General features: G+C 40.7%; 1 protein-coding gene across 2 annotated transcripts in view; it reads left to right on the top strand.

Moving 5' to 3' along the window:
* The window catches only part of LOC140235951 (uncharacterized), a 64,855-nt gene extending 50,314 nt beyond the window's left edge, over positions 1-14,541 (top strand). For both annotated transcript variants that reach the window (XM_072315946.1, XM_072315945.1), the window contains 3 exons: positions 1,155-1,382; positions 10,867-10,998; positions 11,999-14,541. In XM_072315946.1, coding sequence (XP_072172047.1) covers positions 1,155-1,382; positions 10,867-10,998; positions 11,999-12,348 — 710 coding nt within the window. In that variant the 3' untranslated portion in view covers positions 12,349-14,541. The remainder of the gene's footprint in view (positions 1-1,154; positions 1,383-10,866; positions 10,999-11,998) is intronic.
* Positions 14,542-16,601: the final 2,060 nt, after the last annotated feature.

Raw genomic sequence — 16,601 nt, 5'->3', positions numbered from 1 at the left:
AGGGTTTATGACGTATAAAAGGCTTTGATATTGGGAAATCAAGCAATTTTTCAACATGTACACCTATGGGTGGAAATCACTGATTTCTATGGAGGAGCCCAAAGAGCTTTACCCCAGTGGTGGAGAGGAGAAAAATCTCTTTGGGAAGAGCAAGATCATCGGTGGAAAGTAGCTGCTTGGCGGAGGTCTGCGCTCTCAGAGTGCTTTTCAAGTTAATAAATGTATTCATTTGTTTGTTTGTTTGTTTTATTTCTTTTTGCCACCTGAGAAGATGACTGGATTGCCCATAGTCAGCAGCAATAGCTGGTCTTCTGTAGGGTCCAGTTTGATGTGAGGCAGAATCACTTCATCAGGTTATGCTCCCTCCTCTTTGCAATATGAACTAGAGAAGCACTCTCGAGAGCGCAGACCTCAGCCACGCAGCTCATTTTACCACTCTGTTTTTCCATAGAGACTGGTGATTTAAGCAAGACTGATTGTAGTGATAAATGTGGAACATACAGTACAACTGTACATACAGCTAATGCAGCATTTAGTCATTAAGGTCAATATTGTTACATGCTTTTGTTGTTAGAATATTACTAAATGTATCATACATGTCAGACTTTGTTCAACCTGTGCAGCAGCCCATATATGAAAAATCCCTGATATTGTGTGATGCGATTTGCTAAAATATATTTCACTTTTCACTGAATTACTGTACAGTATGTTCCTGCAAAAAATTATGATCAGATTTTCGCATTGATAACACCCAATATGCTTAAACTGTCTAAATGCCACTCTCGGGTATTTAAATATAAAGTCTTAGCTCTTTTTTGCAGGAAACCCCATTCAATTTGGTTAAGTGGTCACAGCATGTCTTGAGTCTGATTCTTCCAAGTTTAGCACTTGGATGCTCTATATTTGTGTGTGAACTCAATAGACAAAACTTGTAGGGAAGAGGTATCCTGACATGCTCTACAAAATTGCTCATTTATCTTTGACCACTGAAGCAAATCGAATGGGGTTTTCTGTAAGATGTGGGCAATGACTTATTTTTTCATACCCTGAAATTGTATTTGGATTGATTTATACTATTTATAAAGTTATCATTGCAGAGGGTCCCATTGTAATTTTTTTTTTTTGTATTGTCTTGTTTTGTTTTGTTTTTGTAGAGAAATGGTACTGTGGAGAGGAGTGCGCCCTCGATGCCGAGAACGATGACCATGTGCTGAACCACAGTAGGGCCCTTACTCTGGAGGGTCTGCGCCATCTAGCCAGACAAGCCGCTGTGCGGACTGGAAATGGACCGGTCATGGTCGAAGACTGGAAAATTGACCTCCTGTTGTTCTGGTCAAGAAGGCATCAAGACTACCTCGCCAATGCACATTACTTCCTCGCATGTGAGTCCAGCAAAAATCTCTATAAAAGGCTGGGGGGGGGGGGGAGGGGGCACACAATGACATTTTTTGCGACTGCTCTGTCACCTGAAACTTTTTGATTGCGCCGTTCGCTGACTTTTTACTTTCAAGTCTCGCGCATCTTTTAATTCTATTTTCCTGAAAATCGTGCATACCGTTATGACACTGCACGATATACATGCCTGTCAGACTGAAAATGGCTCAAAAACGTGATTTTGTGTATAAAATCTATGCAAATGGAGTTTTCTCTCCTTATTCATAGATATGATTATTTTCACTTTCATATGCTGAAACTGATTGATTTTAGCATAATTATGCTTGAAATAGGTTCTGTCACAAATTTTGCGGAAAAGAAAATGATTAATGATAAAACAAAAGGTGGAAAAAACAAAGAAATTCATAAAACAATAAAATACATAAGAAATTGATTTTGATACCGAATTTTTTTTCAAGTACATTGTTAGGAATGCTACAAAGAATGTTTTCTCCAAAAAGTAGGATTCTAGGAGCTTTAATTTCTGATTTAGAGCAAAATGTATGATTTTATGCATATATTAGCATAATTGATTATTATGACAAAAATGTCCATTTCTTTTTGTATAGTTGGTAGATTACGCCACAGGTAATGCACGTGCCAAATTCCATGGCGTTTGCGCGATCAACGGCCAAGACCTCGGGGGGGGGGGGGGGGTTGAATCAACCCCTCCCCGTTAAAGAGAAAAAGATGAAAAAGAGTAAAATCTTATGGGGTCAGCAGTAAAAATTTGACTGAAATGTGATGAAAAATAAGGAAGTTATGACATTCTGAAATTTTGACAATTTCTCCAAAACAGTTCTTTTACAGTGGGCAAATGAGTGAGCTAACCATGTCATAACCTCACAATTTTCCACTGATCATTTACAACAACAAAAAATGATGAAAGCTCAATTTTTCTGTCATTAAAATCTGAAACATGATGTTATTTCTGGTTGAATAACTATAGATTAGTGTTGATCAGTTAGATAAACCAGGATTTAAGCCGAGGGCATAATTGTGTTTGTATGAAAAACAGGAAATTTCACTATGTTCAACTATTATGGTAAGTTGTGAGGGGATGACATGCTCACTCTGCCATTGCATTTTCATATCAGCTGTTCAAGAACTGTTTCCTGAAAAATTAGCAGAATCTCATAATGTCATCATTTTCTTATTTTTTACCTGATTTCAATCAAAATTCTACTGTTTAACTCATAATATTTTACTCATTCTTATCAGATTAACTAATATGTCGACTGGATTTGCCCTGTGATATAGTAACATGCAAAGAATTCAAAATTTCGTTTGTGTACTCGCATGTTCAGTTACAGTGCGCTTCTGTTATAACAGACACTAGTATAATGAAATTCTCGATACAACAAAGTAAGAATTTAGGCACAAACATTATCATCTACTGGGCTTTTATGTTTAGCTGTAATGAAATTTCGATATAATGGCGTAAAGAACTTTGTTATAACGAGAGTGCACTTTATCAGATGAAATAGCAAAGATTACATTGGAGTCCAGCTATAGAAAGTCCTTGGCACTGCCAGTTTTCTGACGTTACATAAAAATTTGGTAGTACCCACACAAATGAACAATAAAAAACATAGAGTGGACAATGTTAAAGTAGTGGGGCTGTTTAGCTCGAAAATTCAAAGGAATTGTGCATTTTGTGATACAAGCACCAAATTTGGCACACATGTACATTAAAGGTACTAGCCCACATTTGCAAACCCACGAAAATCAAAACTGCATAAAACAGGTCCAATATGACTTCAAGTACAAGTTTTAACAGTAACATACCTCACCTGTTGCTCTTTGTCTATACCATTCGATAAAAGAGAGAAAATCATCGTTTTAAGATCAATTTTCAAACCGGGTCAACCCGACCCAAAATCGAATTATGAGCGCGGGCTTACGCACATTAACTTACACATGTATCGCATGCATGTAGTACGTGCGTGGACCGCTAGCGAGCGTTTTTATACGCATGCATACGGTGCATTTTCATTTATTTTAATGAAAATAATGGACTAATTGGAACGAAATTTTGCACAGGTGTTACTGCAATCATATCCAAACTCCATGCTAACTATGAGACCAATTGCTGCAGGTTTACAAATGTGGGCTAATACCTTTAACATGTTACAAACATTTTTAGATATTGGGCCACTTGGAATTCTGTCTTTATGTCCGCCATATTGGATTTCAAAATGGCCACCATTTGAAATCTACATTTGCTATTATCTCTGGGTCTAATGGTGCTATTGACTCAATTCTGGTATCTAAATGTATGTTTGGGGGGGGGGGGCAAGGAATCCAATGGTAACAATCTGCATTGTGTATTTTCACCAATGGGCCGCCATATTGGATTTCAAAATGGCCGCCATTTGAAATCTACATTTGCGATTATCTCTGGGTCTAATGTTGCTATTGACTCGATTCTGGTGTCTAAATGTATGTTTTTGGGGGCAAGGAATCCAATGGTAACAATCTGCATTGTGTGTTTTCACCAATGGGCCGCCATATTGGATTTCAAAATGGCTGCCATTTGAAATCTACATTTGCGATTATCTCTGGGTCCAATGCTGCTATTGACTCGATTTTGGTGTCTAAATGTATGTTTTCTGGGCAAGGAATCCAATGGTAACAATCTACATTGCGTATTTTCACCAAATGGGCCGCCATATTGGATTTCAAAATGGCCGCTTTACATTACATGGCCGCTTCTCGATCTACATTTGTCGTTATCTTTGGATCTAATAACTTGATCCTGGTGGTGGTGGTGGTAGTAGTTGTAGTTGTAGTGGTAGCTGTAGTGGCAGTGATGATGCCAGAAATGTTACATTGTGTCATTCCATGTTCATCGTGATGCATGCATGCCTGTAGACTGACGGTGCTGGTTTTTGTTCAAGACAGTTCCACCATGTCCAAGAGGTTCAAACTAGCTCATGCTAAGCGAACTTCACCATCAACATCACTGCACCTCACCACAACTGACTGCAGGTTGTGCCTCATATGTCAAGAAGACAAGATGGAGACACTGACCAAACCTGACCAATCAAAGAGGAAAGACATTGGTAGTGGGTACACTTCACTCGCAGAGAACTTGATCAAATTCAGTGAACTTTGAGAGCTTCCAGGATCATTTCATATGGAAAGACTCGATGGTAGTCATGGCATTGAAGCTGCGATGGTTGCACACGATGTACAATACCACCAGACGTGCAGGCTCCAGTACAACAACACCAAACTATAGAGGGCACAAAAGAGAGCACTCAAGAAAGAGGACAGAGACGGTCCCAGAAACTTGTTTGTCTTGTGTGTCTACTGTTTGCGGTCTACAGTATTGGTTCCCATCTTGGAATTCTTCGATCACCCTAGCAACCTCCAGTCCCGCAACCATCCAGTGACGAAGGGCACTAGGGTTTCAGTGAGCCCAACTACGCCACCATCTCCTTTGATGTGGGCATTATTCTGCTCATATGCCTGGTCAATCGGGATTGAAGAGAACACCCTCTGCATTTTCTGAACTGTGAAGTGGCCTTCACTGAATTTCCTGGCTACATCTGGGTGTTTGGTAGTGAGTTTGGCCATGTCCTTTAGGTGCACTGGTATCCACCTAGCATAGGTGGGACTTATAGCTCTGTCAGAGCACCGAGGTACATCATCAACGATCCCTGCCTGAGAGAACGCACATACACTAGAACCAACAGTTCTAATTCTAGCACAGTTGCCCAGTAGCGAAACTGGGGGATGTTGTCTCGTCTCTGGCGACACCAGTCTTCAAATACAGGAAGGTCCTCTGTGTCCCTGGTTTCTCCTAGACAATAGTGGTTGTAGGCATGACGTTGCAGGATGTACAGTGCTGCTGCAGTCACTTGATGTGCTCTTCTTGTGCGCAAAACATGAAATGCTAGCAGGAATGAGTCTGCTGTCCCTGCTGTCATGATCGCAATCTCAGTTTGCACAAGACTTTTAGTGCTTGCACCCAATCACTCCCTTGCAGTCAGTCCTTAATTGTTTTCAGTGCCGCCATCTCTATGTGGAGACCACCAAACATCACCACTATGTGGTCTTCACCACAACTCTCTGGCCACTTCCACTGTATCTGCTTGGGCAAAGCAAACAGTAGCTGATCAAAGGTGACTACTGGTGTCTGTCCAGGATTCAGGTGTTCTACAGCATTTTTCACAACATCCATTGAATGCAGAATCATGGCCACAATGTGAGCACTTTCCAGGAAGAGTGGAAGCAGCGACATGGGGCAGATGACTCCAGCATTTGGTGGCTGTTGGCTGGCATGAAATCCAGCCCAAGATGACGAGAGAGAGATGCTCAGGCCAACGTGTGACAGTCTGTCGACCAATTCCTTCTTGCGTGTATGAGCATGCAATATCATCCCTATGTATGTTGGAAATGGGGTTTTCTGGGCAACAGGTGGATGATGTGGTGCCACGTGTTCACCTGTGTTTGATGCTGTTAAACTTCAGTATCTGGGCTGCGGTAAGTGCTGCAGGGTTAGTGTCTACGGTCTGGTCCTTGATGCTGGGTCTCTCTAGGATCATGCAGACTAGGGCAAGCAGCAACGGTGGCACAGATTCTTTTTGACATCCTTTATGGAATCCTGTAAAGGGCTTGGCCTCTCCAAACATGTGATTGCGAACAATGTGAGCAGCACGGGTAAGATGGACTGCATCACTATCACTGTCTAGCTCGCAGGCTTTGTCAAGAGCAGCACCGAGATCTTCTTCAAATGCCATCAGGATGTCTCTCCCCTTGGTGTGCGCGCGCATGTCAGGAAACCGAGATGGCAGTCTCGGTTTCAGTCGTGTGGAGTGGACTCTCGTGTCGAGCTGCACTCCAAGCTAATTAATTCTGGACTGATAGAGGTGGAAAAGATCGACCAATCTGAATACTGGTGCCGTCTCTTCATCTTGTCTGGTTTCTTCAATGTAGAGGACGGGTTCAGCGAAGACAACTGCCGACATTGCTCGCTCGTGGTCTGAGTCCTGTAGTCCTGTTGACTGGACCTTTCTCGCGCAGTTGTGAAGTCCTATCAGGCACTGTGGGTGATACTGGGCGTCCAACACTACCATGTCCCCTCCACTGAGACGGCTAAGCAGTTCTGTATCACCAAGAAGGGTTGCACAGGCACGTACCCGTCTGTCCATTTAGAATGTTGCAGCTTTCCAAAGAATGTTAGCCCCAGTAGGTTATCCACAGAAGAAACAAGCTTCTGGGACCTTCTCTGTACTCGATGAACATGAATGTGCCCTGGTGCATTTGCATGAAGATTGTTCCTCATCGCTCTGCCCTTCTTTCTTGAGTGCTCTCTTTTGTGCCCTCTGTAGTTTGGTGGTGTTGTACTGGAGCCTGCACGTCTGGTGATATTGTGCAACCATCGCAGCTTCAATACCATGAACATCATTGAGTCTTTCCAAGTTAATGATCCTGGAACCTCTCAAAGTTCACTGAATTTGATCAAGTTCTATGCGAGTGAATTGTACCCACTACCAGTGTTCTTCCTCATTGATTGGTCAGGTTTGGTTAGTGTCTCCATCTTGTCTTCTTGACATATGAGGCACAACCTGCAGTCAGTTGTGGGGAGGTGCAGTGATGTTGATGGTGAAGTTCGCTCAGCATGAGCTAATCTGAGCCTCTTTGACAAAAACAAGAAACCAGCACTGTCAGTCTACAGGCATGCATACATCACAATGAACCTGAAATGACATAACGTAACATTTCTGTTATCATCACTGCCACTACAGCTACCACTACAACTACTACCACCACCACCACCACCAAAATCAAGTCATTAAATCCTAAGATAACGACAAATGCAGATCGAGTAGCAGCCATTTTGAAATCCAATATCCAATATCCAACACAGATTGTTACCATTTGATTCCTTGCTCCCAAAACATACATTTACATTGTAGACACCAGAATCGAGTCAATAGCAGCAGTAGACCCAGCGGTCGTGATTTGGCAAAAAGGTGTATGTCTGCCGTTTTACAGCGACTACAAAGCCGAGAAAATCGACTTTAAAGTTTTGGCAGTTTCCTTGACCGTAGAAGCCATCTTAACTGTGCAGCGCTCAGGGATTTAATTCCATGATTTAGTATACACTTCGAATTTCATTTCCTGATAATTTTCTTGCATCTAACTTTAAAAAATACTTCAGAATTAGCACTTTTAGCATGTTTAGAGACATACACCTTTTTGCCAAATTACGTTTACAGAGACTGCAACCCACGCTATTTTGGCAAAAAGGTGTATCTTCACATACACCGTGAGAAATCATGCATTTAACTTGGCAAAAAGGTGTATGTATAGAGATACACCTTTTTGCCAAATCACGTTTGCAGGGACTGTAACCCACGCTATTTTGGCAAAAAGGTGTATCTTCACATACACCGTGAGAAATCATGCATTTAACTTGGCAAAAAGATGTATGTATAGAGATACACCTTTTTGCCAAATCACGCTTACAGGGACTGCAACCCACGCTATTTTGGCAAAAAGGTGTATCTTCTCATGCACCGTGAGAAATCGTGCATTTAAGTTGGCAAAAATTAAACGATAACAAAATATACCAGAGATTTTGTAGGGAGAAGGGTGTTATGTGAGACCATTTCTAATCAAATGTTAACTCTTGACAATCTTTACTTCATTATTACAAAAAGATTAGAAAAATAACAGTAAAGAAAAATATCTGGATGCACAACTTTTTCATCAAACATAGAAAAATGTGCGCAAATTACAACTCACCCTAGAGTTTGAATATTAACAAAACATGGTCTCATGGAGATGCATGGTTGAGGATTACAGCTGAAGAGTTTTTCTTCTTCCTTCTCCTCCCTTTTTTTTTCAAAAACTTCTACTTCCAATGAGATGCATCATTATATTTTTAGCTTTGTGCCCCTTTTTTTCGACGAAAGGTTAGTTTGCTTTCTCTACTGAATGCTTTAGTAAACAAAAAGGCAGTTGTTTACACATCATGTATCTGTTCTTAAAAACGCAGTTATCATGCTGCTCCCAATTTTTGCACTAAATTGTGAAAATTCAGGTAGGATCATTTAACTGTTTGCATCCACTGAGCACTTTGAGCAGTACATCCAAGTATCATTTCAAAAGACAGGGACACATCTTTCTCTAGACTTTTGTGTGTAACTGCCACTAAATGTCTGTTAGGTAACAGCCCCATACGCATAGCGTAATGGGAAGCCGATCTCACAGTCACACAGCACACCATTACACTATGTACAGGCTTCTGCATGCACTGCACAGCACGGACAGTGCAGGGACCACAGGTCATTTTGAAGCGTAGAGAACTCTCATCCTACAGCCACACTTGCCGGAAAAGCTGTCATTTCAACAGAAATGCTAGATTTTACGAATCTGCGCATCTAATGGCATAGAAGTGGCCATAGAAGTCTAGGACAAACGTTAGATCTGAACTTCTAGATATTAGGTTCTATCTACTCACCAACTAGCAACAAGGAGAAACTTCTGCAGTGCAACGGGCTGCCAGTTTGAGTCAGGAGCATGGCCCGCCACCGCATCGACCGGTGAAACGGTACACATACATGCCAGCAGCACGTATAACAGAGTATATAATATACACAGAGTATAAAAGATACACCTTTCTGCCTTATCATACTTCGCAACTATAATTCATGATTCATTCGGCAGATGGATGTATCTAAAGATACACCTATCTGCCAAATCTTTAAGCTCTCCCCAGCGTGCACGGTTAGAGGTGTATCTAGAGATACACCCTTTTGCCAAATCATGTAGTTCTCTATCCTGGTACGTCATTGTATGTCAAGGGTGTATGTAAAGATACACCCTTTTGCCTAATCAAAAGCAGGAAAATTGATAAAATAATACAGAGATAGACCCAAATATCTCGGAAACAAAGGATCGATGACTTACGAAAGTTGGTCACATGAAAATTTCGGCATCGAAAACCCCCCAAATGGTAAAAACCAAAAACATGATATTTCTCAGACATACACCTTTTTGCCAAATCACGACCGCCAGAGATAATTGCAAATGTAGATTTTAAATATTTGAAATCCAATATGGCAGCCCATTGGTGAAAATACGCAATGCAGATTGTTACCATTGGATTCCTTGCCCCCGAAAACATACATTTAGACACCAGCATCGAGTCAATAGCAGGCAGCATTAGACCCAGAGATAATTGCAAATGTAGATTTTACATGACGGCCATTTTGAAATCCAATATGGCGGCCCATTGGAGAAAGTATGCAATGCAGATTGTTACCATTGGATTTCTTGCCAACCAAAACATACATTTAGACATCGGAATCGAGTCAATAGCAGCATTAGACCCAGAGATAATAGCAAATGTAGATTTCAAATGGCGGCCATTTTGAAATCCAATATGGCGGCCCATTGGAGAAAATACGCAATGCAGATTGTTACCATTGGATTCCTTGCCCCCCAAAACATACATTTAGACATTAGAATCAGGTCAATAGCACCATTAGACCCAGAAATAGTCGCAGCTGTAGATTTCAAATGGCGGCCATTTTGAAATCCAATATGGCAGACATAAAGAGAGAATTCCAAGTGGCCCAATATCTGATAATGTTTGCAATATGTTAATGTACATTTGTGCCAAATTTGGTGCTTGTATCACAAAATGCACAATAGGTTTGCTAAGCTGCCCCACTACAGCCTGAATTTTATTATAACCGGAAATTTCATTATAGCCATAGTCGTTAGAATGGAAGTGCACTGTATTTTCATAACTGACATAATAAAGATGACAGACATTATTTTTTCAAGACGTTGATAATGTTTGAAATAGTATAAAAAAAATAGTAAATGGTCACAAGTGCGATGGTACAAGATTTTGCATGAGGTGAAAGATCAAAGCGCTCTATACAATGAGGTGAAGCTGAGTTGAATAGTGCCCCTCATCTTTTACGGAAATCTTGTTCCTTTGCACGAGTCTAGACCATACACTATTTGTTTTATACAACACCTCAGACCGTCAAGGGACGTGGTTCCCGCAGATTCCTGAATTTAGCACAAAAATGGCAACCATTTTTGTGAATGGTGAGTTTAGTCACAGCAGCCCTCAAGTGTATGTGTGTATGTACGTGCACGTCCACAAAACAGATAGGCTAAAGTTGTTTACATAAAATGAGTGACAAAGGTATGCGCTTGCAAGCGTTCGCTTGTAATCATTGAGTGCACCGCGCGTGACAAATGTTTGTTCATTGTAACATCTGAGCTGTGCAATGTTAAACATGTGTTATCCATTTTGCTCAAACAAAATTGCATGGCTGACAGCCAGAGTGTAATGGTACTTTTATCTCAATGTCACATGATTTGCAATCAACCAATTGGATAGCTGCATTGTTTCTCGGTGTTGTATAACATGCATCGTCTTCCTTGGTGTTTCAGGTGTCGGAGGATTTGCTCAAAAAAACATCATTAAGAGCTTGATCTGGAACAGGGTGGTAAACATCAATGGACGACGTGAAGGAAACTTTGGAATGGACTATGTCTCTAAGCAAATCAGCAGGGACTACAAAGGTATGGACGAAGTTCCATGATGTCAAATGGGCCATCCCACTAGACCGACACCCACAAGTCATACAGCCCACAAGCTTTATGAAAACAGTTCCATCACTTCCATGAGTCATACAGCCCATGAGTTCGACACTAGGTAACAACAGCCCACGAGTTCGACAGATACAACATGGGGCTTAATGTGTTGGTCCCATGGGCCCTGTTATCTCAGTGTTGAGCTAATGGGCTGTTCGATTTGTGGGTGTCTGTCTCGTGACGTGCACCCTGTCAAATGACATGTTACCCAATTTTTTTTATCTCTGAGTTTGACGTTTGACTGACTTTACAGAGGGGATTTGGCGCAGTATGAATTCATATTATTATCAGTACAATCATGCAAAGTTAACCAATGCAAAGTTGACTGTACTACCGTGCATTAAACATAATTATAAAATGGGTTCAAGAATGTAGCCAATTGGAAGCGCTGAAATGAGTCACGTGTGCGTGCATCAATTTCTCACTAACATATTTACACTAGCAGTGCGCACTCAATCAGTTGTTACAAGTGCGTTGTTCGCTACTATACGCGCTGTCAATCCTGTAAACAACTTCTAGTTCGGGCTGCCGGCCGGCCTTTCTTGTGTGCATAACGTGTGGCGTACGTATACTCTTATACGTACAGTACTTATATGTGCGGGATTTCCGAGTGCGAAATGTTTGGGACGAACATCGACGAGTGCTACATGTAGCTGACTGGCATTGACCCACAAAGGTACGTGAAAAATGCTGTTAGTTTTCGACCCATTTTATAAAACAAATGATGCACAGGATTATTTCATGGCGTTAGTGGAGATGCAGCTCACTCTCGGGTATTTACAATGTACTGCATGTTTCACAATTGCAAATACCCTCGAATGCGCTACATCTCCACTAACGCACTCTATCCTGTGCATCATTTGTATAGTGTTTCGAAGTAGTTGACATGTTTGCCCAGCAAAGTATATTCACTTTTCATTGTTTGCAGGAACAGTGAAGTCCTACTACGGAAAGGTGTCAGACAAACATGCCGAGCAGTTGGCCAAGGTGAGCGGCATTTGTGGTCATGTTTTGGGTGAAATGTTCAGTGGCGCTGGGCCTTCCTCCACCCTGAAGACTCCGTGCCGGAAAAGAGCAGAGATTTTGTACAAGAAAGATGTTGAGTCGTTTGTCCACGGAAATCAGGGATCGGCACTGTTCAGCTACTTGCCCTGCAGAGAGCACAGGGGGTTCGAGGAATTTGATGGCAGGGAGGTTTTAAGAGACCCACAAAACCTCGGGCACAAGTTGAAGGCCCTCTCCAGGAGATTAGACACACTGCGCCGCGGTGAAAGGTAATAGGCTTTGACGCCAAGAGATAAACCCAGTGATGTACTGTATGCACCAGTGATCCGTGCTGTGGCAAATGCTGCATGGAGCTACCTGTGTGTTCCGTACCAGACACCAGCAGTGCCTTCAAGACTGACTGCCTAATGCAACGGGATGACTAAGAGAATCTCTCACATCTTTCCATAGGCCAAAATCTTATTGACCGAAATGGACAGTGAGTATGTGATGGCCTTTCTGGGTCACCCATCGTCGGCGCAGTGTCCTGCTTCTTGCCCGTATCTTTGAACATCAGCCTTGGCTCCCTCCCCCGAGTGGATGACATTGTTGACATCTTGAATATCTACACAGAGCCTGAAGGCGATCATTGCTGTACATTGTAATGATGCATCACAGTTTTAGACTCTGCCATGGAAAAGTCCCTGTATGTTCGGTCCTGGCTGTTTGAGTCCATTGATGTGTGGTACATATTAACATGTCAAATCTGTGCTGTGTATGACACTGCATAGGCTGGTCTTTGGGCATCTTCCTTTGAAGATTCATGAATCCATTTTAACAAGTCGCCAACGTGGTCAGTAATTTGTTGGAATAAACAATATTTCATGCATTTTGAACCTACCTCAACTGAGGAAACTCTGGAATTCATATCAGTCATCCTGAAAAGAAGACAAATAATTTGTGAAAACTTATTCATGAGCTCTCATTTCATGATGTTTTGCAGAAAGGATTTTTAGAAGATTTGAGTGGGCCACAGGTAGGCCCTAAATGCTTAATATTCCTTTTTGTTCTCCCCACTTATTGAACTTAAACATCCACATGTATCCCCATTGCTTAACATTATTTGTCAAGGATATTCAAATTGATCTGGTGTATTCTCCATATTTTGATCGGCCTAAGTTACATTTGGTGATTTTAAGATCATTGCTACTACGTAGCTCTATCTCAGCACTAATTTTTACATTAAAACCAAACCTGAATTATCAGTCAATGGTAGCAGGTTGACCACAAAATTATGATGTAATTCCGGTTGCTGGTGCTGTGCTCAGTGTTGAATGTTGTCCGCGGAACTGAGCTCCACTGTTTGTGTTGGCAATTTATGTGCGATGCATTTTCCCCATTGGCTTACTCTTGCCTCTAGGGATTTACATTATCGTATTTATCATTTCAAGTTTTGCGTGGGTGTCAATGATGCTAAACTATGTGCAAGACCCACATAAATACACGTAAATGTACATTTTACATGTAAGGTCAGTGCTATTGCGATGGCCACCCATGGCACGTAAATGCTTAACAGTCCAGTCATTTCGACATATATAGATCTTAACCTGGGAGCAAAATGAAGATTGTTGTGTTTTGGAGAAGGAATGAAATTTGTGTTTAATAATTTTCATCATTAAATCGTTTGTGTCTTAAACGAAACATCAACTTAACCATATCTCCGAGTATAGTATAACATTTGGCTATGCTCCATCACTTCTTCTTGCTGCACAATTCCAGCTCGATCCCACAGACTTTCTGGTGGTTAGATGGTAACACCCGGTGTTGGGGAACGACAATTTTGATCAGTATTGCTTGTGTGAGTATCGGTGTTGGAACTCAATTTAAGGCAATGAACTGAACATTGAACTTGATATCACACAGTGTGTGGAAAGTCTTTTTGTTTTCTTATTCAGCCATAAAAACCATGCCATGAGACTTCACAAGTTAGTTATCTACAGACAGATGAAATGGAAGATTTGGTATAGCAATTAATTAATATGCAGAAGTGATGGGTTCCCTCTGTAGCTTCTGTTCCTTTTTCATACATAAAGCTGCCAATATTTGCTTGTTCGTTTGCTTTTAAGATTTGTGTTAAAGTGTGTGGAACAGGTGATCCTTAACATGTGACAGGGTCTGGGGAATAGAGCTCCATTGAACTACTAGTTTGGGGACATTCACACACACTTCTTATGCACTCTGATCATTTGTTTTGTTTTTAGTGATGTCTATTATTCTGTATACTCAACATGAACTTTGAGTATGATGTGTAATAAAGCTGTTCAGTTTTTTGATAATCTGCGACCAAGTGGCCAATGATGGTTTATTTTGTGTGTAAATGTATAACAATAGTACAGTGGACTCCCGTTATGATAAACAGTTTTCTTTCATTACAGTATATATACTGAAATTTCATTAACACAGAACAAATAATAAATGCAAAGCATAGAGCGGATAATGTTGCAGCCTGAATTTTTACTTCGTTGTAACTGGAATTTTGTTATGACTGAAATTAATGTTAAACAGCTTCATAGTCTTAACTATACACAGCCCAGTCACTGTATAGTTCGCACGGCATCTGGTCGGGCTAATAGAGCTTATAGGGGAATTGAAAGTTCATTTAATGAAAATCGGTTTTGAAATGACTGGGATATCCCAAGAGAGCATAGAACAATGCGATTGTTATGTCGTAGCCTGTTGCATTTAATAAGGCTCGCTTTGTTTGGATATCACAAACATGTCAAGACCAGTTTTTATCAAATAGATATGTATTGAATTCCTTCAGGAATTACATGTTCTTAGTTTCATATTTCACAAGTGGTTTGTCATGATCTCACACGGAAAAACACACACACACACAAACGCAAACATGTTGGAAACCTTGAACCCTAATCCAAACTAAAACTGTACCATCCGTTTAAAGGAAAACCCCGCCTTGGAACCGCAATCGGCGTTTTCTTTTTACAATGATTGGAACACAAATGCATGATGTCGTTTGCTTCCTGCCAGACTGTTTATTTCTACTGCTTGTTAGTATGACTTGTAACCATATTTTGATGTGAGATATGAGATATGAGATATTTCTATTTTGCATTTTTCAAATTTCACATCATTATTGGTAACTGCTAAGAAAAATAGATAGATAAAGAGAGAAAAATCACTGTCCAGGAAGAGTGGCGTCCAGCATACATTTGATTCTACTGATTACTTTAGTATGCATTATGGTAACATCAATCTACATTGTATGCATACGATTTGCATGCCCTTGTCTGACGCCAGTTTTCTAGCTTTCGGCACTCATTAGTTAACATGACGTGTTGGAGGAAAGAAGATAATGCAGTAAGTTTCTTTTGTTGTTGTTTGGTTTGTTTTTAGGGAGGAAACCAACCTAAAGAGCCAACTGCCCTCGTTAGCACTTTCTTTCCTCTCTTTCAACACTGATCACTAAAACAATGCCTAAAAGGCATTTGGTGTCATTAGCGGCCTCACAAGAGCTATTGTAAGGTCAGCTATATTAATGTAAGTTTGGATGCCCTCCCCACAAACACATATTTTTTGTGTTCCATATTGTACAATCGCCCGGCTGACTTCTAAGGCACCAGACACTCATTAACACTTCATGAGCACGTGCTTTTTATAAAGTGAATACAATCTGTATCTATATAGGATGGGCTGAAGTGAGGGACTCAGTTTCTAACTTTTTTGAGACATACATCATACTTAGAAAGTGGTCCATGAAATTCAAAAGAGCATGCAATTCTAAGAGGAATTCAAAGCTTATTGAATTACAATTGGTTTAAGGGATGGTATAGTTTTGGTTGAGACCCAACTTCAGGTTTCCAATACTTTATTGGTGAGATAATGAGAAACTTCTTATGAAATATGAGAGAGAATGTAATTCCAACAGGAATTCAACACTTATTTGATGAACATTGGTTTGAAATGGCCGAGATATTAAAAAAAGAACAATGCTTATAAAAGGAGCGACCAAACTTTTATTACAATGGCATTGCTTCACCTTGTGTTTTTATGCCTCTACCACGAAGTGTCGCCGGAGGCATTATATTTTTCGGGTTGTGCGTCCTTCCGTCCGTCCGTCCGTAATGACTTTTGTGGACAGCGAAACTAAAAAACGTTTAAGATATCCTAATGAGACTTGGTAGAGTATGCATTAGTGGATGAAGTTGTGCCTATCAACTTTTGGGGGCACATGCTCAAGGTAAAAGGTCAAGGTCAACTGCTCAAAAATTCACTATTTCCCCCATATCTATGCAATGCAGGGAGGGTTTTTTTCTGGAAACTTGGTAAATACATGTAATACCAAATAAAGATCCTCCAGAGAGAGTTTCAAGTCATGAGGTCAAAGGTCAAAGGTCAAAGGTCAGAGGTTGAGTGAAAATGTTCAAATTTCACTGTTTTCTCCATATCTTCGAAATGGTTCAAGCTATCTTCATGGAACTTAGTACATACAAGTATGCATGTATAATACTGACTAGCAGTAATTATCT

Source organism: Diadema setosum, chromosome 12 (genome assembly GCF_964275005.1).
Source record: "Diadema setosum chromosome 12, eeDiaSeto1, whole genome shotgun sequence".
Lineage (NCBI taxonomy): Eukaryota > Metazoa > Echinodermata > Echinoidea > Diadematoida > Diadematidae > Diadema > Diadema setosum.
The sequence above is the reverse complement of the archived record's forward strand: the minus strand, read 5'-3'. Positions and strand labels throughout refer to the sequence as shown.